Below are 25,963 nucleotides of genomic sequence, written 5' to 3'. Positions count from 1 at the left end.
AATACAGGGATACAGGGATACCGAGGGATATTGGAAACCAAGATACAGGCATACAGGGATACAAGGATACAGGAATATAAGGATATATGGATACACAGGGATACACATGGATAAACAGGGATACACGCATAAAGGGATACAAGGATACAGGAATACAAGCAAACAGGGATACAGGGATACAGGGATATAGGGATACAGGAATACACAGGGATACATGAATACAAGGATACATGGATACAGTGATGCAAGGATACAGGGATACACAGGAATATAGGAATACAGGGATACAAGGATACAAAGATACAGAGATACAGGGATACCGGGATACAGACATACACAGTGATACAGGGATACATGAATACAAGGATACATGGATACAGTGATGCAAGGATACAGGGATACACAGGAATATAGGAATACAGGGATACAAGGATACAAAGATACAGAGATACAGGGATACCGGGATACAGACATACACAGTGATACAGGAATACAAGGATACAAGGATACAGGATACAAGGATACAAGGATACAAGGAATCAAAGATACAAGTATACTGTGATACATGGATACAAGGATATAAGGATGCAGTGATACAGGGATACAGGGATACAGGGATACAGATATAGAGGAACACAGGGATACAGTGATACATGGAGACAATGAGACAGGGATACATGATTACAACGATACAGGGTACAGAAATTTTTGAATGTAAGAAAACAGGGATAAAGGGATACAAGGATACTCGCATAAAGATATACGCGGATGCAAGGATGCAAGGATCCTGGAAAAGGGTATAAAAAGGCCGAATGCAAGGATACAGTGAGACAAGAAAACACAGGGAAAATGTTACAGGATACAGGAAAATGAACTTCAGGAATACAGGAAAATGCGCTCCAGAAATATAGAAAAATAAACTCCAGAAATACAGAAAAATGCGCTCAAGAAATACATGAAAATAAACTCCAGGAATAGAGGGAAATTATGAACTCCAGAAATACAGGAAAATAAACTTCAGAAATACAGGAAAATGGTGATACACAGTTTTCATATATTTTAGTTTTTAAACTTCACATTTCATTCAAAAATAATTACACCAAAAATGATGTTTCATGTCTAATGACGATCCTCTTTGAACATCTCATTTTTCATATATTTATATTTAATTTTTTAATAGTTGTGAACAAGTGTAAGGTTTTATTAGGCTAGGACAAGAACCGGGACATGGACAATTACAGACCGGGACATAGTCACATAGACACCGACAAAGTTAAGGACATGGACAAAGACAAGAACATGGACATGGACAAGAACATGGACATTGACAAAGACAAGAACATGGACAAAGACAAAAACATGGACATGGACAAGAACATGGACATGGACAAGAACATGTACATTGACTAGGACAAGAACCGGGACATAGACACCGACAAAGACAAGGACATGGACAAAGACAAGAACATGGACATGGACAAGACCATTAACGTATTGGCAAAGACAAGGACACGGACAAAGACAAGAACATGGACATGAACAAGAACATGGACATTGACAAAGACAAGGACATGGAAAAAGACAAGGACATGGACAAAGACAAGGACATGGAAAAATACAAGGACATTGACAAAGACGAGAACATTGTCAAATACAAGGACAAGGATATTGATATAGACAAGAACAATAACAATTAGACAAAGACTATGAAATAGACTAAAAGGACAAGAACATGACTAAAGTGTAGAAATTGAAAATGACAAAAACAAGGACAAAGATAAAGATAAAGACAACAAGGATACTGACATGTACGAAGACAAGGACAATTAAAAAAAATTACAGCAACCTTAAAAAACAGAATCTTTTCAATGTCGTCTTTCATTGACAGTGAATTTTTTATACAATTTCTTATTGACTAATAACTTAAGGCGTCTAAAACTAAACATTTAATAAATATTCTGGGGTTTATACCAAAAAAAACTTATTGCCAATGACAACAATTTGAATTTCTTAACAATGTAACACCTGAACCTCAGTAGGACTTTATTTACCAATATATGGCGTTTACCTTTATCTGATCTATAATGTGGCAGATGTTGTCTTATTTACCTTTATCTGATCTATAATATGGCAGATGTTGACGTATTTACCTTTATCTGGTCTATAATGGGGCAGATGTTAACGTATTTAGCTTTCTCTGCTTTAAAATGTCGCAGATGTTGACGTTGTGGCAGATATTGGCGTATTTCTAAGTTTAAAAGTGTTTAATTTTGTTGTATACAATGAAAATTCACAATTCTAAAACCAACAAATGCGCAAATTCAGTTATTTCATTTGAGCCATATTCCAATATGGTGTTTTCTACAGAAGCCAAGATTTTAATCCGTAACTATTCTTCTGACAACGGATTAACTCAGCTTAGCAGGGTTTATTTACATTGTTAACTTATATGAAGAATGAAAGGGGGGTATATGCTTATGTAGAAAAATATTCGATGTTGATGCTACTAACCTTATTTCTATCCGTTGAGTCTCCTTTAGGAGAATATTGTTAAACACGACTCTTACCGAAGAACGTAGCGTCCATACAAATTCAGAAAGGTGCAATATTCGACTCAGATCGTAATTAACTAAATTTAATTTCAAACAAATCATTTAGATATTACAACCTTTAATCATCGAATTTTATTGTTTATGGTTAATATTTTATAATATATTTTTATTTGTTTCATATACAATATACTTTAAAGGACGATTATTTGGTCGCTAGGTGTCTCCATTCTGATTTAAAGCAAAAATCTATGAGAATTTTGCCAATTACTTCTTAAAACCCCAAGCTAACAACAAGGGCTATGAATGAAGTACAGTCATTCGGTAATCTTGTTAATCGTTAATCTTGATCTCTATTTCCAAAATAGGCACTTTTAAATTTAGGACAACACAAAAACCTGCAAAACTTGACGGGAGGGGATGGTTTCGTGTGATTACTGGTACGCCTTTGTGACCTCGGAGCTCCACAAGTTTTGATTCAACGCACAAATATGATAAAGGCAAAGTATTCTGTAACATATTAGTAATTCAAAACAATGGCTCTTTTATGAAAGGAGTTACGTTACCTTACGTTACGTGAAATTTACTTTAGTTTGAAGGGAAAAGTCCTGTTTGGAGTTGAATTACTGAATGAACACTAAATTGATTAATTAATTAATAAAACCCAAATATTTCTAATCTTATTTATTAAAATATAATTATATTATTTATTACAAATAATATGACAGAATTAGGTTTTCATTTATTGATATGTTTATAGATGGGTATATTAGTCAGAATGTTGGGAAGGATAGAAGTCTGTTCACGTAACAAAGAAAATGTTTCTGTCAAGATTACTCAAACTTAATTCCCTAAAATAGAAAATATTTAATATTACAAATGTTCAAGGTTTGTCGAGTCAGATTTATCATTAACTATCCAAGCTTAAAGCAAGTGTTTCCTAAAAAAATAAAGGTACATGCTACTGACCCACACAGTATGATTAGTAATTTTTTTGATAATGATAATCTCCAGAAAATTTACAGAAATAAATATATTTGCAATTTATCAAATTCAACCAATATTTTACAATTAAGATGTAAAGTAATAAAAAATGTTGACAACTTTTTACTGTTTTTGTTTAAATATTGAATTTTTACTGAAGTAGTCTGCGTTTATACCAATACAATACAAACAAATCTTCTATTTTGTTTTCTTAACAAATACAAGTCTACGAGTAAACAAAGAGAAGTGGTTAATCTAAATCTTCTCTTTGTTTCCATGTTTATTATCCATGTTGTTTGAAAGCATGGTATAGAAATAAAAATTTAAAATCGAAAATAGTCTTCAATTAATAAATATATTTTACGACGACAGAAAAAAATTGACAGAAACAAAATCACATTTCCAATGATCAAATTCAGCCCAATTTTTTTTATACATTAGGAGTAAAAGATTAAAAAAATGTTAAAGGGACAGACCGGCTATGTAAGGTAGTTCAACTGAGTATGCAGTGTTATGGACAAATTCTTTAGGATTCTTTTGAGACATATAAACGGTTTCCACGATGTATAATTACTGAGCTTGAGAGCAAACTAGTCGACGGTCAAAATCGTTTTTTTTTAATTATTAAATAACGACGAAAAAAAATATAGTAAAAATTCTATAGTAAACTAATTGGATGTTTAGGAACATATATTTCAAAAGAAATTTGTCAATAAATCGAAGTTAGAATTTATTAATTCTTTTTTCATCATTATATTGAATTTCCTATTTCCATGAATTTGTTCGCAGATTTCTTCAAATTCTTCAAATGTCATCTTTTTAATAAAAATTCCAGAAAATCTGCAGAAAATCTTTGTGATTAAAGAGAGATTATAGAAACTAATAATTGAATAAGCTTACTTATTTTAGATAAGAGTTAATTTTTAATTTCTCAACCTGTTCCTAAACAACTAATTAGTTTACTGTAGAATTTTGTTTACATTTTTTGTAGTCATTATTTAATAATTTAAAAAAAACCGATTCTGAAGTACGATTTTGAACGTCGACTTTGCGCTCATACTCATGATTTACAGATCTTTAAAAAGTTTTATATGTCTTAAATGAATCCTAAAGAATTTGTCCACAACATGCATACTCAGTTTAACTACCTTACATAGCCGGTATGTCCCTTCAGATTTTTTTAATGTTTTTTGTTTGAATATAGAATCTTTTTTACCGTGATCGGCGTTTATATGAGAACAATGAAGACGACTTTTCTATTTCAGTTTAGATTTTAAAAAAGTGTTTTCCAAATTACAAGTTTACATCAATATACAAGGAGACGTTGACAGCTTCCCTTTGTTTCTATGTTTTTTTAACCATGCTGTTTAAAAGATTGTCAGCAATAAAAATAAAAATCGAAAGTCGTCTTCATCATATTGACGACGACGACCTTACTAACCTGTGCTAGGGGTAGCTCCTTTGTGTAGTTAATAGTACAGGTGGATCTTCGCATATACTGTTTCCAGGAGTCAGACCCTTGACAAGTGAAATTGTTCATAATTTTTAAAGATAATTGAAAATAAGCATTTATTTGAACTATATCTCCCATAATCTATTGAGTACGAAAAATTATAATTTAGAATTGAATAAAGTTTTTAGTATTTTAGGAACAGATGACTCTCCTCAAACTCAATACCCTATATCTGTGCAACATGATATCGTAACGGTTTACTGCAACAGGTTACCATGATATAAGTTTATTGGGAGTTATTTGTAGTGTCTTTTCAATAAGATAACTATGCCAATTACTTCAAAACATTTCAATGTTTCAAAACACCGGCGACTATTTTACCCCTAATTACCTGATTCCCGACCGCCGCCGGTTGCCTTTTCTCCGCCGAAAGCTCCGCCGATTTCTGCCCCAGAGGTTGGGATATTCACGTTGACAATTCCACAATCTGATCCTTTGGGTCCCAACCACTAGAATTAGTAATCTATATAAATAATTAGCAATATGTTATGTTTGTTTGTAAATTCTATCATAACTCATGAAACACTTGAACAATTTACCTCATATTATGATTGGGCAACTTTTAGAACCTCAAGAAATCGGGTCTTTGCCGCAAACTCTGATTTTCTAATCCCTATATTTTGGCAACCCAATGTGGTAGACTTTAGATATTTTAAACTATAAATACTGTTAGATCAACAAATTTTAAGTTTGAAATAAAAGGGTTACATAATCAGGTTGCAAAGATACTGGGATTAGAAAATTTGGGTTATGGGAAAATCTGAATTCCTTTTTTTTCGGCTGAAAAAAACATATTGTGGTGTAAAATAAGTGTGTACTGTGTTAGCCTCTGAACTAAGGTCTCCAGCGAAGAGGGTTAATTCGCGAAAATTTCGTATTTTTTTCCCATTTCGTTTACTTGCAAGATAAGCGAAAATGTCGCGAAAAAATGAGAAAATTCCGCGAAAAAAAAACAAATGTTATAATTTAGGCGAAGAAAAAATGCAAAGTTAAGAAAGAGAAATGATTAATTATAACTAATTATTTTTTGCATTTTTCCGCGAAATACAAACGCAAATTTTCGCAAAACTGAGATGATTGTTTAAAAATTTAAAAAGTAAAAGCAACTTATTTTAAAGAAAGTTTACTCGAGTTTGCAAACTCGAAAGTTGAACCTTTTTTATTTTATTTCCAATTACAAGGGAAATAAAATTGTTTGGTTTCATTATAGAATGTGAAAACTATTAATATAATAATTTTTTTCTTTCCTTTCATCTTCATATTTTTCCCTGTCTATAAAAAGTTTTTCCAATTATGTTTAGCAGATTTTTAACAATTCACTCGAGCATTTTCATTCAACAAAAACATTATTAGTGAAAACTTTTATTCACAGATGAAAAAGTTGAATTCAAAGTTCTTAAAAAAATACATTTTGTATTTAATGATTTTTAAATTCGTTGTAACAATGTATATTTGGAGCACTGTATTTACATTTGTTCTTGTCTATGAAAAATCAAAGAAAGCAAAGTTTCGTAAATAGAAAAATCTCCTCTGTCTATGGAAAATCTTCTCTGTCTATGAAATGTCCTATCTGTGAATTGTCCTATCTATGAAATGTCTGTCTTTGAAATGTCTTTCTATGAAATGTCCTATCTATGAAATGTCCTATCTTTGAAATATTTTTCTATGAAATGTCCCAACGCCGAAATCTAATTCCATTATTATGTTCCTATTCAATTTATACTTGTAACTATGTTTCCTACTTTTTTGCAGTTCATAAAATGATTTGGAATCACAATACCTTGTCATGTCTATATGTAGGAGGGGGGGAGGGGGTCTACACCCTGTATATTACCTTGAAAACATTTCCTAGATCTTTAGTGAAGAGTGAAGACGACAACCCCTGTTCTACTTCATTATTAATTGATATTCCCTCCTCAAGGCTAGAACACTTCAACACGTAGACAATTGGAGCAAAGGTTTCTCTAAAAGTATTATAATTATTTTATTATTTTAATTATTTAATATTTTACTATTTTCATTATCATATCATTATCATATCATTATCATATCATTATCAAATTATTATCATATTGGGGCAGATGTTGTCTTATTTACCTTTATCTGATCTATAATATGGCAGATGTTGTCGTATTTACCTTTATCTGATCTATAATGAGGCAAAGGCCCTGTTATTCTTTGCAGTAAATCAACTTACTAATTTTGTTCCTTGCTCTGAAAATCTATTTTTAACTTCAATTTTAACTTGGTCTTAGTTTAGATAAAATCCAACCGGTGCTAGTTTAGAAATTTTATATCTTAGGCTTTTAGGGCCCTTTGTGCCCATCTTCTATTTCAATTGTGAACATATTTTCTCATTGTGTACATTGTGAAACAAAAGTAAACAACAAATTTTGCAGATTTCATAAAGTAAATTTCGTGAAATTTCAAAGTTTTCGAAAATCGAATTTTGTTAGTGGCAAATTATTGAAAACTCGTTTTTCCAGAAACCTATACCTGGGGTCACGCAAGGTCCCACAAAAAATTAGGGCTCGTTCGGTTCAGCCGTTTTGACATTTTTTGGATACAAACAAACAGACAGGGAAACAATATATATATATATATATATATATAAAGATAGTTATTTATCCCATGTCAGGCTTCGACATCCGTCTTGTGTTTACATTAGCGCCCAGAGACAGTACACTGCAGTACTAAAGATGTGTACACTTCTGAAATGACTTTCCTTGCCTTACAACCTTGGGCTGAATGCCATGTTTTAACTTTACCAAACTAAATCTATGTTAAGACTCACTTTTCAATTCATTGGATTTCAACATTTTATAGCTCATAAGAAAATCTTTGTTGCAATAAATCCAATAATGTATGAAATTTGGATTTTGGGTTTTCGCGCCACACTATTTACAACATAATGGTTGACACCTACGATATCTAAAACTTTTATTTCTTGATTTATAAATGATTGTTTCAAATCTAAATAAAAAAGCTTTTCGCTCATGTATGAATTTTTGTTGATACATATATCTATATGCCAACTATAGCTGGCCAAACTTTTTTTGAGGAAACCCTTAATGGGTACCTATGAAGGGGGGGGGGNTAACTATCCAAGCATAGGCAAAAATATTCAAATTTTCTTCAAAAATCGATATTTTTTCTGAAAATTCGAAATTAATCTTTTTTAATTAAAAACAAAATGTCCACGGCCATCGCCGGGCACTTCAGCTAGTTCATATTATCAGATCTACGACTTTCTGTTGCAAAGATACAAGGATATTAAGAATGGAGTCCAGAAAAGTAATGAATTCCTTAACTTCCTTAACTTGAATTTTCATCAATTGAACCCCTCTTTTATTTATCAAATATATAGAAAATTATAATTAAAATAATGATAAACATAATATGATTAATAATAATATTGATATTAATAATAAAATGAAGAAAATATATAATTATAATAGAATTAATAGTAATATACTATTAAGCAGATTCCAATTTTCAAAAAAAAAAAATATTACCTCATGGGTACTCAAAAGTTCCCTGAAATATGTCAGCCCATTCGGTCCAGCCGTTTGGCCATCTAAAGCTAACATTTATACAAAGAAATGAGCTAAAGAGCTTTTATTATATAGATTATACATTTAAGGCCCCCCCCCCCCACATTGAATATGTCTAAGCACCACCCTTCTCAGGGGCGTATGCAGGGGGGGTGTAACAATTTATTCAGAGGGGGCGGGTAACCCAAAAACTGTAGTTTTTATATCTAAAGCGGGGTGGGGATTAGCCCCCTGTATATTCCTTTGACCTCCCCCCCCTTCCAACCTCCCTGCCATGGATATAACGATGAGAAAAATTATGATAAATCAATGATTCATAGAAAATCAGACTGTACAGAATCTAATGGCGGCAATACGTCATTCATTCGTCAGTTGTAAACCTAGGCTTTGCACAGATAACGTTTCAAATCGGAATTCCGTTGTGCGAAATGGCGCACAACTGTTCTCGCATTGCTCAGAAGTAAGCGTAATTGTGCGGAAATTACAGGGCCCGCAATTGCGCTCTATTTTTAGCAAGAAACCGCGTGCTAATATGACTTTTTTTATTTTAAAGGGAGTGTTCGTAAAAAATGAAAAATTACGGTAAATTAAATTAAATTATTAAAAGACTGAGAACTTTTATTTTGGAACTTATTTCTATCTAAAAAAAAGTTTTCTTATTTTCTATTTCATGCTTTTTTGTTAGTTTAGTTTTGTGATTTAATCAATTTTTAAAAATATAAAAAAAGTCTTAATATACAGGGTTACCCACAAAAGATAATACTTCAGATACAACTGTACGGAATGTTTAATATACTGTAACTATATATTCATGGTCCTCTGCAACCGTAAACTAATTTTTTTCGAAGGTAAATTATTGAATAAACTATTAATTTTATATTAAAGAGAGAATTTTGCCTGTGACTAAAGCTACAGATCTAAATACTATATTTTTGAAAAACCCTTAATAAATGGATGTAGAAACATGTGTTTAATATTTAATATTTGTTTAAAAAAAAAATATTTTTACACTTTTTTACTTTTTTTTTGGCGGTTTTGTTTAAACCCAAACCTAAGTTATCCGTCTAATTTTTTTTCAATGAATTGGCCTTGAAAAATTGAGATATAAACGTGCATTTCAACCCTACGCCTATTCTGGGGGGGGGGGCTTGGGACCCCACATCCTTTATAGGGTTAAGAGGATCTAATTGTTTCGAACGGATAATTATTTTGTTCTATCCCTATAAGAAGGTTCTGGTGCATATATATATATATACAGCTGTCCCCTCTGTGGCCCCCCTTTCTAACCTACGTCTTGGCGTCACAAGTCCTGGCCTCTCATTGGCTCTTCATTTTTAAGTTCGTTTAGCGTTAACCAATGGGAAGCCAGTATTTTTACCGAATTCTATTTATTTTGTTTCGTCTTGGTATACAGAAACGCAGGCAGTTAGGTCCTGCATTTAGTCGAACTGCTTTAAAGCTTGGTTTTGACTCCGTCTACAGCAGAATGTCTTACAAATACAAAGTTCTGAATTATCATTTATAATCTAATATTGTTTAAACTTATATTTCATGAAAATTAAAAAAGAAATTTTGAATTGCCTTTCAAATTATAAATCTACTTTAAAGCTTAATGCTACCACGTTTCCAAGATGGAGACGAGTAAAACAAAATGGAGACGATTAGGAACAAATGGACTAGAAGAGAAAACAGATGGAAATGCAAAATGGGGACTTTGAAAAGAATTCCTCAAAAGAAGATATAAAGAGTTAAGCCTGGAGGGAGAAATATGGCTTTCTGTTAAAACCAGTCAGTCTTTTTCTCTCTTCATTTGATACTCGTACACTCATCATTCTACACAGACTCTACACAGACTCTACACAGACTCTACACAGACTCTACATCAAATTTGGCAGATTTCTTATTTCAAATATTTGGGGTATTTTCAAAAAGTCAGGTAAGAATTTATCATACATTATATCTGTGATAACGTGATATAACGAGTGTCCAAACTTTAAAACAATATTACGTTTACATATTCTCAAGATGAAGATCAATGCTTGATCCGAGATTCACAATATAAAAGTATCCACTGCGGATATCAGGATTGTTCATCAAGATTTAGGAATAATGGATATCCGTTCAAGAGAAAAGTTCCCCGCTCTGAAGTAAAACAATTTTGTGTTGTTAATCTTGAGATCAAGCCTTGATCTCCAACTAATGAAGATCTTATACAGATTAATCTCACTATAATTTCAGTATAAGTATATATTTCCATTTACTAATAGCGCCGATTGAAGGATAAATATCTCTAATTGGATAATGAGATAGATGTTACCACCATACTATTTCTATTGGTACAGAATAGACAACAAGTACATGACTGAACCCTGATTGGATCAGGCGCTAATGGATCGGCATACAGGAGTGACAGATTAACTTCATCCATCATTCCTCGAGGATTTTCCGTGAAGGTTATACCGTGCAGGTCTAATCATCTTTTAAGTTTTTCAGATTTACGATATCTCTAATTAAAAAACTTGTTCTGAGTCCGAATTTAATGAATTGGAGCCGGGACTCAATCCGCCAAAAAACAAACAATTTAAATGGAGCGCCGGCTTATATCTTGAAACATTGAATACAATTTTAAGTAGATCCAACCATATTTGAGCCGCTTCTCAAATTTCAGCCGCAGCACAAATTTTTTAATTTCTGCCTCTGATAAATATTGCAAAATCACTAAATGTTCCAAAGCGCGCTTAGTGAGCAAAGTGTAACTTTGCTTCAAAAATGTAATTTGTCCCAAATTGCGTTTTGTGCTCAAAAGTCAAAGTGTGAATTTACTTCAAAAATGAAATTTATTCCGAAGTGAGTGAATTTGTCCCAAAAAAAGAAATTTGTTCCAAATATAAAATTATCAATTATCATAGGGAGAGGTGTATTAATTTCTAGTGAACTGAGGCCGAACGAGTTAAAAAAAAAATTGGGCCGCGGCTTAAATTTGAGATGAGGCTCAAAAATTTGTTCCACTTAAAATTGTATTTAATACAGTTTCATAATTTAAGCCGGCGCTCAATTGAAATCTGTTTTTGGCTGATTTGAGACGGGGCATAAATTGATTTAATTCGGACTCTGCTATTTCATTTTTTAGTCTTAACATGTAGGCTTGACTATTTTATATAAATAATTTTTATCTTGTCAACAAAACTGTCAAAAAAAGATAATTTTCATGTTTTTACCCAAACCTAACACTCAGTAGAGATCAATTAAACATTAAGAACTATAAGTGACCACAAAGGATATTTACCTGGATGCCTTGCAGAAACTAGCTCTTCAACATGCAAAAACTACGCAGGTAATCCTTTCTTGAGTTGCAACCTTTATCTGATCTATAATGTGGCAGATGTAGACGTATTTACCTTTATCTGATCTATAATGTGGCAGAAATTGTCGTATTTACCTTTATCTGATTTATAATGTGGCAGATGTTGACGTATTTACCTTTATCTGATCTATAATATGGCAGATATAGACGTATTTACCTTTATCTGATCTATAATGTGGCAGATGTTGACGTATTTACCTTTATCTGATCTATAATGTGGCAGATGCTGACGTATTTACCTTTATCTGATCTATAATGTGGCAGATGTTGTCGTATTTACCTTTATCGGATCTATAATGTGGCAGATGTTGACGTATTTACCTTTATCTGATCTATAATGTGGCAGATGTAGACGTATTTACCTTTATCTGATCTATAATGTGGCAGATGCTGACGTATTTATCTTTATCTGATCTATAATGTGGCAGGTGTTGACGTAATTACCTTTATCTGGTCTATAATGGGGCAGATGTTGTCGTATTTACCTTTATCTGATCTATAATGTGGCAGATGTTGTCTATCATAATCAAAATATTATTGTTGGTTCTACATAGTTTTCTTCTTTATCCATTACCTGTGTACAACTGGTGAAAAATGGTTGAGTTGTTGGTTCTACGTAGTTCCCTTTTCTATTACCTGTGTACAACGGGAGAATCATGGTTGAGTCCAGATATAATTGTTGGTTCTACGTAGTTCCCTTCTCTATCCATCAGGTTGCCTCCAAACTCAATCTTACCTCCTTCCCTCACAGCATCCTGATGATAAAAAAGAGAAATTATTGTCGTCTTCTTTTCAATTTAAAGGTACTGTCATCGTAATTTCAAGTATCCCCCAACGGTATTCTTGAAGCTTTATCTGATCAAGTATGGATAAGATAATAATGTTTTAATTTTGAAAATTATTATTTTCAATTGTGATTTCTCTGCAAAAGTGATTTGCAAAATTATCAAAATTAAACACTGAATTAAACCTATAAAAACGAAAATATCACCGTTTTGATGAAATAAAGGTGACAAGGATAAAGTTGTGAATCGGGTTGAAGGGTCACATGAACTTACAGTCCCTTTAATTATAAAATGATTCTAAGGAATTTCTTGATTTTTGATACAATCAAATTTAAAAATGTGCCTCGATATTTTTAGCAATCTAGGGTAGAAGGATGAGACTGTAAAGACGACTGATGAACACGAAAAATGGCGATTAAAGAATTTCAGGAGACATACAGTTTTCGTACAGTCGTCTCTGAAGTCTCATTCTTTATTTGTAACCCTGTATATAGTTTCAACAGTTACACACTATCAATTTCGGGTCCGTCCTAGTGAACGATTTTCGGACCCCCCCAGGCCCCCCCCCCTCCTATTACATGACCAAATTAGTATTTATTTATTATTATTTAGGGTTAGGTTAGGCTCAGACACTTTCTGGGCCGAGCGCTGCGGCTAGGACAGGCTAGGGGGCCGAGCGCTGCGGCCACATGGTCAATTATATCCATGTCTAAAATCCATGTACAAAATTATAAAAATCATTTATCGGTCAGTCTGTACCTGGATAGTCTTCTGATATGCTTGCACTCCTTGTTTTGAGTGTAGAGGACCATATAGAGTTCCATCATCTAGTGGATCTCCAACCCTCTTCACGATAGAGGAATACGACTTCTTCAATTTCTCCAAAACCTGTAAATCCGCAATGTTAAAAAGTGTTAATCCTGACTCACAGAGACTCCACGAGAAAATCCGGAAGTCTCTCAACAACCGATTTGCGGTGACACTTATTTTCATAGTCTAACTATTCAAAAACTTTAAAAACTTTGTTCGGCTATGAACAGCTAGAATTAATTGAATTTGATATTGATCGCTAACAATCTTACTGAGCAACTCAATAACTAATTCAGTGCAGATTTTTCCTGCAAAAAAAACACTTATACTCTGTGTACTTCATCTTTTTCATGAGACAAAAACATATTTTTTTTATCTAAAGCTTAAAATTAATAGTGTTTTGTAAAAATATATTTTTTCTAAATTTCCAGGAGGGACATTCAACAACAGAACAAAAAAAATGAAGGAGAAAAATATGTCGACAAGAAAAATAAATTTTTTTGTGATCTCTACCAAGCCTGCCAGATTTCAAGAAAAATTGCCATTATAATTTTTAAAAAGAGCCATTCCAACCATTTGTGATAGTAAAAAGAGCCAATACTAAGCAACATTTTTTGCTAATAAAGTAGATATTTAACCCTTTACTGGTTATCTTTTATTCCTTAAAAGTTTTTTTTTCAATTTTAACATGTAATCTTGCGAAATTTATAAAAACATAAGATATCAAACTCAAAAAAGACATTTTCTTAAGACTGAAGAGAATTAATGAAGAAGTTTGAAAAAGATACTTAATGTAAAAGACTTCAGCTATAATACAGAACCTGCTGCAAAACTTTTATAGGGATGAGATCAATTCTGCATGCCATGAGTTCGAGGGCTGATTGAATTATGTGAAGTCCTCAGATCTAATGATTAAACTTTTTCAAGAACAATTTTGCTGTTTCTAAATGCTGGCTAATTGTAAACACGGTTGAACAAAATGAAATATGATAATAACATGATAAATGATTTGTACATTAAACAAGGCAAAATATAAGGTTTTACTTTAAATCCTGAAAAAAAACACTTTAAAGCCATATAAGCCACATTTGGTCAAAGCTGTGAAATAAAGCCATTTTAAGGAAATGTGGCTGGAAAAATAGCCATCTGGCAGTCCTGATCTCTACACATTGCGCTATTAACAGCTAGGCAGAAATAATGTTAAAAAATACCTCGTCATAAACCTTCTCATGGAGGATTAATCTTCGGAGCGTTGTACATCTTTGTCCTGCGGTACCAACACAAGCAAACACAGCTGATCTAGCAAAATAAAAACAATATTATTGAAAATCATAAATACACTTTTTCCTCTGAATTGAAAATAAAATTTTTTACAATCAAATGATAAATTATAGTTCTTGAACCTTATTAAATACTAGCTTATGAACATTAAATTGTCACAATGCCTTGGCTTTTGATTTTATATCACTAACTTAAAACCTTAAAACATTTGTTTTTTGCTTTGGTGTTTTTAACAGTAATTGGGAAACAAGCTAACTTGACAACCATTTCAAGATCAGCATCTTCATTGAGTATCAGAGTAGATATAAGAGACAAGCTAACCTGACAACCATTTCAAGATCAGCATCTTCCTTAACTATCTGAGTAGATATAAGAGACAAGCTAACCTGACAACCATTTCAAGATCAGCATCTTCATTGAGTATCAGAGTAGATATAAGAGACAAGCTAACCTGACAACCATTTCAAGATCAGCATCTTCATTTACTATCAGGGCATTGTTACCTCCCAGCTCAAGCAGATGTTTACCAAACCTTCACATAAAGGGATTATAATGTAATTATCTTTTTTAATAACATACAGTGGTAGGCGATTTTATCAATGGAATGAAGACGACTTTTTATTTATGTTTTGACTTTTATCAAGCTTTTTTCGAATTACAAGTTTACAAGTAATCAAAGATTTTTTTAGCTGACAGCTTCTCTTAACTTTGATGTTAATGTGTATCCATCCATGCTGTTTAACAGCTAGATATAAAACAAATTTGGAAACGAAAGTAGTTTTCATTGTATTGTTATATTCGCCTACCACTGTATATTAAAGAAAGATTCTTTACATATTTAAAAATTGAAATGTTTAAGAAAATCCTTCTCACAATTCATTATTATTACAGTAAATTTTTAATTTTTATGTTTTGGAAATTGGGCGATACTAGGGTTGCCAATTGAAATTACGTTGCGTGGAATTGTGCGCAACTGTTTTCGAATTGCGAGGAATTGTACTGAATTGCGCGGAATTGAGCGGAGTTTACAGGGCTCGCAATTGCATACAAGTAAAATTAACTTGCATTGGAAACCCTAGATATGATACACACTGTTAGAAAAAAAATCAATTAACTTTACAAATTTATAAAGTAAATTGATATTTTACAAGATAGTATGGTAACGTTAAATACAAAAATTATTGCCAAACACAAAATAAAGATATTACTGTTTCAAGAAGCATTGGCAGAATCAACAAAATACACTAATGCCTTTAATTTAATCATTATATTCTTCTTTTTCATTGTTTATTAGTATTATTTAACTTTATAAAATAAAATAAAACCTGTTTTGAACTGTCATGGCTACCTTCTTGCCAACCTCAGTACTTCCGGTAAATGAGACTAGTTTAACACGTGGATCTTCTGCTATACGCTGACCTACATCTGTTCCTCCCTATACAGTGGCGTTGGTTGATGACAGATACAATTGTTTAACACGTTCCTCCATACACAGTAACATTGGTTAATGATGTATACAATTGTTTAACACGTTCCTCCATATACAGTAACATTGGTTAATGATGTATACAATTGTTTAACACGTTCCTCCATACACAGTAACATTGGTTAATGATATATACAGTTGTTTGACACATTCCTCCATATACAGTAACATTGGTTAATGACGTATACAATTGTTTAACACGATCCTCCATATACAGTAACATTGGAAATAGTTATATTGCTAACCTGACATAGAGCAGATATTGCTCCAGGAAGACTATTATTCTCTAAAACTTTAGCAACACATCTTGTTATTGCTACTGAGGTCAGAGGGGTAGAGGGGGCTCCCTGCACAAAAATATATTCAAAATTTAATTTTTGAAATTTTTTATCATATTACAAATGTGTAATATTTGAAATATTGAAGGTTTTCATGCACCTTTAGCTTACACATTTATTGGGATCAGAAATTCTAAGTTCAAGTAATTAGTATAAAGTCCCTTTCATTGTTAAAATAGTTTTCAAAAAGAATCACATGAATATCTTATTCAAACTAAATCAGTAAAGCTTATGAATTGGACAGTTAAGAGTCACCTTAATGTCGTCTACACTCCCTTTATTTGAAATTAGTCTATTGTCCCTTTAATTTAAAATTCTACCTTCCAGATCATAGTGTCTCCGCAGACCATTGCTAGAGCTGAGTTCCAACCATAAACAGCTACAGGGAAATTAAAAGCAGTAATAATACCTAAACAGTCACTCTTGTATGCCGAGTCCGTAAGCGTCTGATCCAATCAGGGTTTAGTCCTGTGTTTGTTGTCTATTCTGAACCAATAGATATTATACATGGCAGTAACATCTATCTTTCTATCTATCTCATCATCCAATTACAGATAAATACTTAAATCAGTGCTATACACAAAATGGAAATATTTACTATTACTGAAACTATAGTGCAGTATTTAATATCTCTATAATTCAGGCAACATTTCGAGAACGGGGATCTGAACACATTTACATATCAATTCAAGTCTTCTAATCAATATATTTTTGCATCCTAATGGTGTTGTATTTGATGCTGTTTTAAATTAATAGTCTCATCAATAGTTTGAAAATCAAATTAAAAAATGAAATCATATCTTGAATTTTATGAGTCTAACAGTAGTCCATGTTAAACAGTTTGATGTGATCCACCATGGCACGAAGAGAAACAAAATTATTGATACTGTTTGGATTCCGTTTTAACAAATGTCAAGGTTGTTTGGCATTAAATGTTCTCTAAAAGAATATGAGATGTTTTAACCCATAGAAAAATTCAATTTTCTATAAGTTTTCTATTAAGCATTAAGCAACATATTTTTCTTTGGTTAAAAATATCAACCCAAAGGATTTGATTGATCTCTAAACTAAACTAAAAATTTTGCATTGCAATAAATAGAAGCAAATTTTGAAAATATTTTATATTTACCAATAACTCCGAGAGGATTCCAGTTTTCTATCAAAGCATGCCCCGGCCTCTCACTTGGAATTACCTAATTCAATCATTTTTTTATCATTTATAATTTTTCATAAACTTTGCTATTTTAAAACTGAGCTTTTCTTATAAAAGATAAATTACCATATTTATTTTTCTAAATTTTTATTTTTTATTTTTGAAATCCGAAAAAGAGAAGAAAAAAATACATCTTATGGCATTATAAAAAAATTAAGTATTGTATATACAGTGAAACCCTTAGTAAAGAATACATCGGAAGAATTTATTAAATGTCGTCTTGAAAATTTTTCAACGAGTTTTATACTTTATTACGTAAATTTCAGTAATTGCGAAATAAAATAAATAGCCATGAATATGCGTGAACAGTTTTAAAGATTTCCATATAATCATTTAATTAAAAAACTAAATATCTGCTACGTTACATCATCAGAAATTGAAGAATACGACATTTGATGAATTCTTTCGATGTATTCGTTATTAAGGGTTTCACTGTACCTGTCCTGCAAACATTCTTGATAGCCCGACAGCATAATCACAAATATCAACATATTCCTGAAATAAAAAATTTCAACATATGAATTTATTATAATACTAGTTGAAGGGCCCGGCGTTGCCCGTGGAAAATTTTTTTTTTTTAAATGTTGAAATTTTTTTTAAATAAAAAAAAATTTTAAAACAAAATTTAGAAAAAAAGAATTTTGAATTTTTTTTAAGCCTATAACACCCTCCGGCCACCCATGAGTGTCCACACAAAATTTGAGTCCAATCAGTCCAGCCGTTTGAATTGTTTTTCTTTGTAAAAGTACAAAAAAACGTCTATTTTAATTGATCTCCTGAACCCTATTCTTTTACAAATCTTTAAAATCTTCAGTAAACAATTGTTGTTTTAGCTTTATCAAGTTAACCAAAACATATGTCCCATATTGTCTACGTACATAATACAAAATATTACCTGGACTTCCCCCACCCCCTCGGGGACTATTTTCCCCATCTCCAGTGACACCAGTTTCCCCAAGGGTAACAGCTGACTCCTAAAAATATCCCCAAATACAAAGTTTGAGAAAGATGAATTAAGGAAACAATCATAAAGACTTTTTTATTTTCTAGTCTAAAATTGATCATTTTTAATCTTATGAAGAAAATGAAGAAAATTAACAGGATAAAGGCTGAGGGCCTGAATCTATGTAAAGCCTAGGGACACCCCCCCCCCTAAAAAAGCCTTTGAAAATATAGGTAGGGTTAAAATACATGTTCATAGTTCAAAACTTAATTTTTAAATGCCATCTCATTGGAAAAAAATAGACCGATAATTTTATTAGATTGGGTGCCAGGGAAATGTAAAAGATATTTTTTTTTGCTATTAAACAAATATCAAAGTGTGACACATATTTCTACATCAATTTTTCAAGGGCATTTCAAAACTAGAGTTTTTAGATCAGACCTGTAGCTTTAGTTACAAAAATATTCATAATTCATAAATCAGACAAAATATTAAATCATTGCTCACCTGAGTTCATCTCCAATCTGGCGGACAATTTCACCACGATGAGGCGGAGTTATATCCGCCCAAACCTAAATCAATCAATCAATAAATCAGTCGATAATTAATCACTTAATTAAAATCGTGCATTTGATCGTTATTCTAAAAAAGAAAAGTCTGACTAAATTTCTAAGTTTATTTCATGTACCAGGCCGAATTTCAACCAGCCAAGGCAAGCAGTACAGTACAAATACAAAATATATAAAGCAAAACGGGACTGTACGCCAAATAAAAGATCCCCTTCTAGTGAAGTTTATGTTAAACAATTGAACAATTTTCAATCATAAAAAGAAACTTGATTTCATTTTGAAAACTCAACAATTTTTTGGTTACTTTGATTGAAACTACCAGGGCCAAATCATTTCCTAAATTATTCCCGGTTTTAGTGTGCCATATGGGGTCGCATTAGAGTGGTAGGCGATTCTATCAATACAATGAAGCCTTCTGCCAGGATCGCTCTCAGAGCCTTCCACGCCACCGCGCTGTTCGATTTCAATTTTGATTTATATCAAGAGAAGCTGTCAATAAAAAAAAAGTTTATCTTTGATTACTTGTACTTCGAAAAATCTTGTTAACAATCAAATCAATTAAATAAAAAATTCGTTTTCATTGCATTGATATAATTGCATATCTGTTTACAATTTTAAGCCTAATTAGGAATGAAACGTTCAATTGGGATTCTTGTGTATTTGAAATTTACTTCATGAACGATGATGATTATATTGTTAATTCTATCATACCTTCCACGCTTCCTGAGCTTGCTTGACACAGTCCTCATAATCCTGCAGGTTTCCTGTCCTTACAGCGGCAATAGGACGCCCATTAGAGGGACAGATAGAGGTCACAATCTACACAAATGTTTGATAACCAATTTTTAAAAACTAGCCTTTTTATGGCGCTTCGCGCCCATCTTCTATTTTAATTGTGAACATGTTCTCTTTGTGTACATCGTAAAACAAAACAAAAAAGTTCGCGGATTTTAACAAAAAATTTCGTAGATTTTCAAAATTTTAGAAAATTTAATGAAAATCGAATTTTGATGGAAATTTATATATAAATAAGGTTTTAAATGTCGTCTTTTGAATAATTGTCGTCTTACCTCTCCTGAACCTTTCCATGCCCCGTCATAAACTCCGGCATTAGTTTCCTCCAAGCCAAGATCCTATAAAGAGATACAGTATTACTATTAAATGGAATGTTAGGTTAATTTCAATTGATCCTTACGTAAAGGCAATGCCTATAAATTCACAATGTTACCCTTAAAATCAACAATGTGGGAAGATACTTCTCTAGGTTGATTAAATCAAATGTTTAATTCTGAAAATGTATAAAGTTATAAATTTGCAGAGAAACCTCAATTGAAAACAATTGATTTTCAAAAGTATAAACCTAAATATATAATTCATCGCTCTTAAGGGTACCGTTGTAAATCGGACATTGCCATCATTGCGTGAAAGTCCTTTGATATTGGCTTATACAGCCCCTTTAATATAAATATAATAATGGGGTCCACATTGCACTCCTCAGAATACGGAAAGAACACAAAATACTATTCAAAACAATCAAAAGAATCGTTAACAATTCCAAAATCACAGCTCTATGTATAGTTTAATTTAACATTATAGCACTTTGATTAATCCATGGCACGTCTATAATGAAATTCAATTCATAATTTGACCTTGAGTGATAAAGTGCTCAAAAAATAAAAATCTAAATATACCTTGAGAAAGGAGTATTTAGGTTCGTTTAATAGAAGACCAGAGGACATACATCTAAAATATAAAACAAAAATTGAAATTATAGATGAAATAAAATGCAAAGCGTACTGTCAAGTCACCTTCCTTTCAAAGATTACAATGCCAGATTTACATCTGTATACCCTTGAAACCTTAATATTAACAATTGTTTTTATGACTCTATTTAGTAAATACAGAGGCTCCACAGTAATCTAGATAAATTACATTGTACATTGTCTATAGAGGTTAATACGCTTATTTGTAAATACCCAAAACATGTATTGGGATTTAGTTTACTTGGATACGCATATAAGTAATTCCGTAAAACCCATACTGTGATTGATTAACTATGTTATATATAGTAACGCATATATAACTTGTAATTACGCTTTAATCTAACACCTAGAAATATACTCAGTTGATATAGAGACTCCGTACTTATTATTGTGAGAGAATACTCGTTCCTTGTTTTAAACAAGTAAGTAGAGAAGATAGTGCCAATTGGTTTAGCATTGATAGTTACGAGCTATATTGTCCGGTTTACATCAATAGCATACAAGATCATGCCCATTGGTTTAGCATTGATAGTTACGAGCTAGTGTCCGGTTTACATCAATAGCATACAAGATCATGCCCATTGGTTTAGCATTGATAGTTACGAGCTAGTGTCCGGTTTACTTCAATAGCTTACGAGATCATGCCCATTGGTTTGGCATTGATAGTTACGCGCTAGTTTCCAGTTGACATCAATAGCTTACGAGATCATGCCCAATGGTTTGGCATTGATAGTTACGAGCTAGTGTCCAGTTGACATCAATAGCTTACGAGATCATGCCCATTGGTTTGGCATTGATAGTTTATAAGCTAGTGGCCTTGTTGACATTGATAGTTGACGAGATTGTGACCGATTTAGACATTGATAGCTAAGTGAAACTGAATTTTATCTGGATAGATATAGGTTTGAGAAACCTTTATGGAGTAGGGCATTTACTATATCTAAAGGTGTTCATTTCTACGAATTTTTCCATTGCTTCTTTAAACAAGAAATGCGTGTGCAAGTATCAAATGAAAATAAACAGTTTAAAGAAAAGAAAAACACTGACAAATAATTCATACTTTATCAGACAATTAAAGCTTTCAAAGGTATCCTTGTAATCGGACATTGCCATCTGTGCATGGAGGGTCACTTAAACATTACGTTTACAGTCCCTTTACAGAAACTGAAGGTTGCAATATATCTATCTTAAAATAATGCGATGTTTTATTTCAATTAAATAAAACTGTAAATAAATTTAATTGCTTTTATTTTTTGCCCAGGTTACTCATAGTTATCATCGCCGTTTACCCGCCCCTTGTCGTTAATTACGACTTTAGCTCTTTTCCATATCTATCTATCTATCTATCTATTAGGACATCCCAATAACACAAATGTTTCCAGGAAACCACCCCTCCCGGCAACCCTCCGCCTCCCTTAGGAGTACTTGGGTTACAGAGTTAGCATGACATGTGCAATGATACTGTTATGCCCGAGTGGAAGTAGCCGAAGCCGTGAAGCCCCAACTACAGAGGCTTGTATCTATAGCCATATAAAAGTGGACCAACACACTAAAAATCTCAAAGCTAGCCAAGATAATAACATTTCCGTAGCTCTCCTACCCTCACCGAAACTTGAGGCAAATCAGACATGGGGTTCCTGAGTTATGATCGACACACAAAAACAGGCAAATATAGATTAAAATGTTATATATGTACTAGCTATAGGAACTCAGCGCTGCCCAGGTTTCTCATAGTTTCTTTCTACCACCGTTTAACCTTACCTGAATGATTTTACCGGGAAACTAAATTTTCGCTATTAAAGTCGACCCACTCAATTTAGAATTCTAAAACCAATCGAAGAACATCCCCGTGAGTCTCCCGAGTCCCCCAATCAAAATTTGAGGCAAATCGGTCTAAGGGTTAATTATTCATGATCGGACAAACAAATAAACAAACACATGCATGGCATACAGCTAGAATATAACGTGATATCATATTTATAAGAAACAGTTTTCTCAATACTATGTAAGAATAAGATTTTAGCTTCATATATATCCCTTGCATCAATTAATATAAAGTAGTAATCTGTGTTTATATGCCCGTTTCTAAACCCTTGACCGATTTGCTTCAAATTTGGATGAGGTAACTTGGTAGAACCACGGGAACAGCTTGGTTTAAAACTTCATACTGGAGTTAGTCAACTTTTTAAAATGTTAAAATAACATTATCAATCGCAATGTTATTTTAATATACTAGAGATACAGTAAAACCAGAAAGCTATGGAGAATGAAGACAACATTCAAGCAAAACTTTTTAAGTGAAATAGATCTGTTTATATTGTACACTTTCTGAGTCATATGTTCATAACTTGAGTCTAAAAGTTGTCTTTCCATTCCAGAATTTTAGTACTCACGTAAGACACAATTAGGAATTTTTATTTTAAATAAATAAATAAATAATTAGTACCTTATATTGGAATGAAGTACGGCCCTGAAACTCGATGTTCTTACAACAGTCTGAAAAAAATATTTTAAAAAAATATTTAAATGTGTGTAAGCAGTAAATTTAAGATTAAAGGATATAATTAAAAGACTTACCAATAAGTGTGCCATTGTTATCTAAATTTTACGCTTTACTCGCTGCAATTAAAATATCTGAAAAAAAAATAATAATAACTACCATCAGTGCACACTGTTGCACCTTACACATTTACAAAAGAGATTCGCGGATTTTCGTAAAATCAGTTTGTGTAATTCAGTCAGCTGTTGTTCATAGAAGATTAGAGAGTAGACTCTAGACTGAGTTAGGGAGAGAATAGAAAAGTTGGCATATGTGAGCGTAAATGGGGATTCAGGAAATGGGGGGGGGGGTGTGAGGGTGGGGCGGGGGAGTCAGGATGTGTCAGGGTCAGCTTTAATTTTTTAAAACAAATTATGAATCTACTTTGTAAAGTTGCCTTTATTGAGTTCTTTATACATGAGTTTCTATTAAGTTTATAATTATAAACAGAAATTACACAACGATAATTTTCACTCAATAAATTGATTTCCAAGCTATAAAGGATAGACTGTAAAGACGACCTGAAACTCTTAAAACGCGACGATTTAAACTTTGGTTTTGGTTTTCTGCGTTTTAAGTATTGCAGTTACATAATGATTTAGAAAATACAAATCTGGGTTTACCCAGCACGGTACCAATAAATAACAACATCAAATACTAACACGATTGAATAAATGTCGTCTTCCGAATTAGTTTTTTTGGATTAAAAAAAAATAATTGTTGTTACAATTTTGTATCTTAATCATTATATAACATTAATATATAATATATAAGTAAATATTCGTAACATTTGTATTATCTACTTTTTTAGATTTGAACTAATTCTTTAAGTTTTTAAAATTTAAAGTTACACACATAGGCAGACCACATTTTTAAAATCTAAAATGTGTTAATGCTTAATGCTTATAAAGTACAAATTGAATTTAATAAAAGATGCAATTTATATACCACTTTAACCCTATCTCTGCTGGGGTACTTGTAAACCGGGATATGCTGGGGGGGGGTCAATTTGACCCCCCCCCCCTCTAAATCCCATGTTTGATGTCCAAATATGACAAATGATACATCATTGGAAAACTCTAGTGCTCTACTTTTAGAATCTGGAAAAAAAATTTGCAAATTTGCAAAAATTGAGTTTAAAAAAGAAAATAACCTGATTTTTAATCAAGAAAAACTAAAAATGTGCAAATTTCCTATGACAGGTTGTTTGCATGAAATTTGCAATTTTTTTGTTTTGCAAAACTTGTGCAATTCGTTTCTTTCTGTCAAAGGCTTTCCAAAAAGCGAAATTTTATCAAAATCTGCAAAGTGAAAGTGGGTCAAAACAAAGATTTAGTTTGTTACAGGAAAAAGCAATCATTCAGGCAGTATGCCTGAGGACTCAGGCAGTTAGTATTAAAGCCCGGTTTTAGGCCTGAAGGGAGGGCTTTGGGTATGTAGGAAAAGTCANCCCCAGCAGGAATAGGGTTAAAAGTCAATTGTTAAGGTTAATTGCGTCTATACCTTACTTTCTTACTTTATAGTTCCTAAATCCTCACTCGGTTAAAAAGCGTTATTTATAATACAGAGATAATTTACAGACCGAACGAAAAGCCATCACAATAAAATGATACAGTGTTAGCCACAAATATTGGGACTTCAAAGACGACTGTACGGAATTTCCACTTTACACATCATTCCCGGTAATTGTAAACTTATTTCGTTCTTTGCCAAATCAATGACTAAAAGCACTATATTTAGAATGCTTAAATCCTCCATCATAATTAAAGAGCACAGATTAAGCACAGATATGAACCAGTGTTGGCCTACAGGAACCCTGACTGCAAGAAAGGAACCCTAAATGCAAGAAAGGAACCCTGAATGCAAGAAAGGAACCCTAAATGCAAGAAAGGAACCCTGAATGCAAGAAAGAAACCCTGAATGCAAGAAAGGAACCCTAAATGCAAGAAAGGAACCCTGAATGCAAGAAAGAAACCCTAAATTCAAGAAAGGAACCCTAAATGCAAGAAAGAAACTCTTAATAAAAGAAAGGAACCCAAAAATGCAAGAAAGGAACCCTGAATGATGCAAGAAAGGAACCCTGAATGCAAGAAATGAACCTGAGTGCAAGAATGGAACCCTGAATGCAAGAAAGGAACCTTAAATGTAAGAAAGGAACCCTAAATGCAAGAAAGGAACCCTAAATACAAGTAAGGAACCCTATAAATGCCAGAAAGGAACCCTACATGTAAGAAAGGAATCCTAAATGCAAGAAAGGAACCCTGAATGTAAG

General features: G+C 32.5%; 1 protein-coding gene and 1 long non-coding RNA gene across 2 annotated transcripts; one reads left to right on the top strand and one right to left on the bottom strand.

The window, feature by feature from the left end:
- Positions 1-3,220: 3,220 nt before the first annotated feature.
- On the bottom strand, positions 3,221-23,841 carry LOC111717863 (putative aldehyde dehydrogenase family 7 member A1 homolog). The gene is made up of 20 exons (XM_023493321.1): positions 23,730-23,841; positions 23,599-23,648; positions 21,081-21,132; positions 20,460-20,522; positions 20,101-20,208; positions 19,328-19,392; positions 18,773-18,851; positions 18,316-18,372; positions 17,794-17,857; positions 16,985-17,073; positions 16,572-16,673; positions 16,166-16,275; positions 15,292-15,372; positions 14,771-14,858; positions 13,509-13,637; positions 12,601-12,719; positions 6,881-7,010; positions 5,378-5,495; positions 4,975-5,051; positions 3,221-3,400 (listed from the first exon to the last, which is right to left on the bottom strand). The coding sequence occupies exons 1-20, from the start codon at positions 23,742-23,744 to the stop codon at positions 3,383-3,385; spliced, it is 1,614 nt and encodes a 537-aa protein (XP_023349089.1). The 5' UTR covers positions 23,745-23,841; the 3' UTR covers positions 3,221-3,382.
- Positions 10,045-11,938, top strand: LOC111717864 (uncharacterized). The gene is made up of 3 exons (XR_002768938.1): positions 10,045-10,536; positions 10,943-11,067; positions 11,858-11,938. It is a non-coding gene; the product is annotated as an uncharacterized LOC111717864 (long non-coding RNA).
- Positions 23,842-25,963: the final 2,122 nt, after the last annotated feature.

The sequence above is a fragment of the Eurytemora carolleeae genome, unplaced genomic scaffold (genome assembly GCF_000591075.1).
Source record: "Eurytemora carolleeae unplaced genomic scaffold, Eaff_2.0 scaffold456, whole genome shotgun sequence".
In the NCBI taxonomy this organism is placed as follows: Eukaryota; Metazoa; Arthropoda; class Copepoda; order Calanoida; family Temoridae; genus Eurytemora; species Eurytemora carolleeae.
This window is presented reverse-complemented; position numbering and strand designations above follow the sequence as displayed.

Bases quoted from the DNA above. Each gene is read 5' to 3' on its own strand.
- LOC111717863 (XM_023493321.1), bottom strand. The intron at 12,720-13,508 runs GTACAGACTGAC...TTTTATCATCAG, and splicing joins CATATCAGAAGACTATCCAG to GATGCTGTGAGGGAAGGAGG. The intron at 7,011-12,600 runs GTAATAGAAAAG...TAATACTTTTAG, and splicing joins GATTCTCCCGTTGTACACAG to AGAAACCTTTGCTCCAATTG.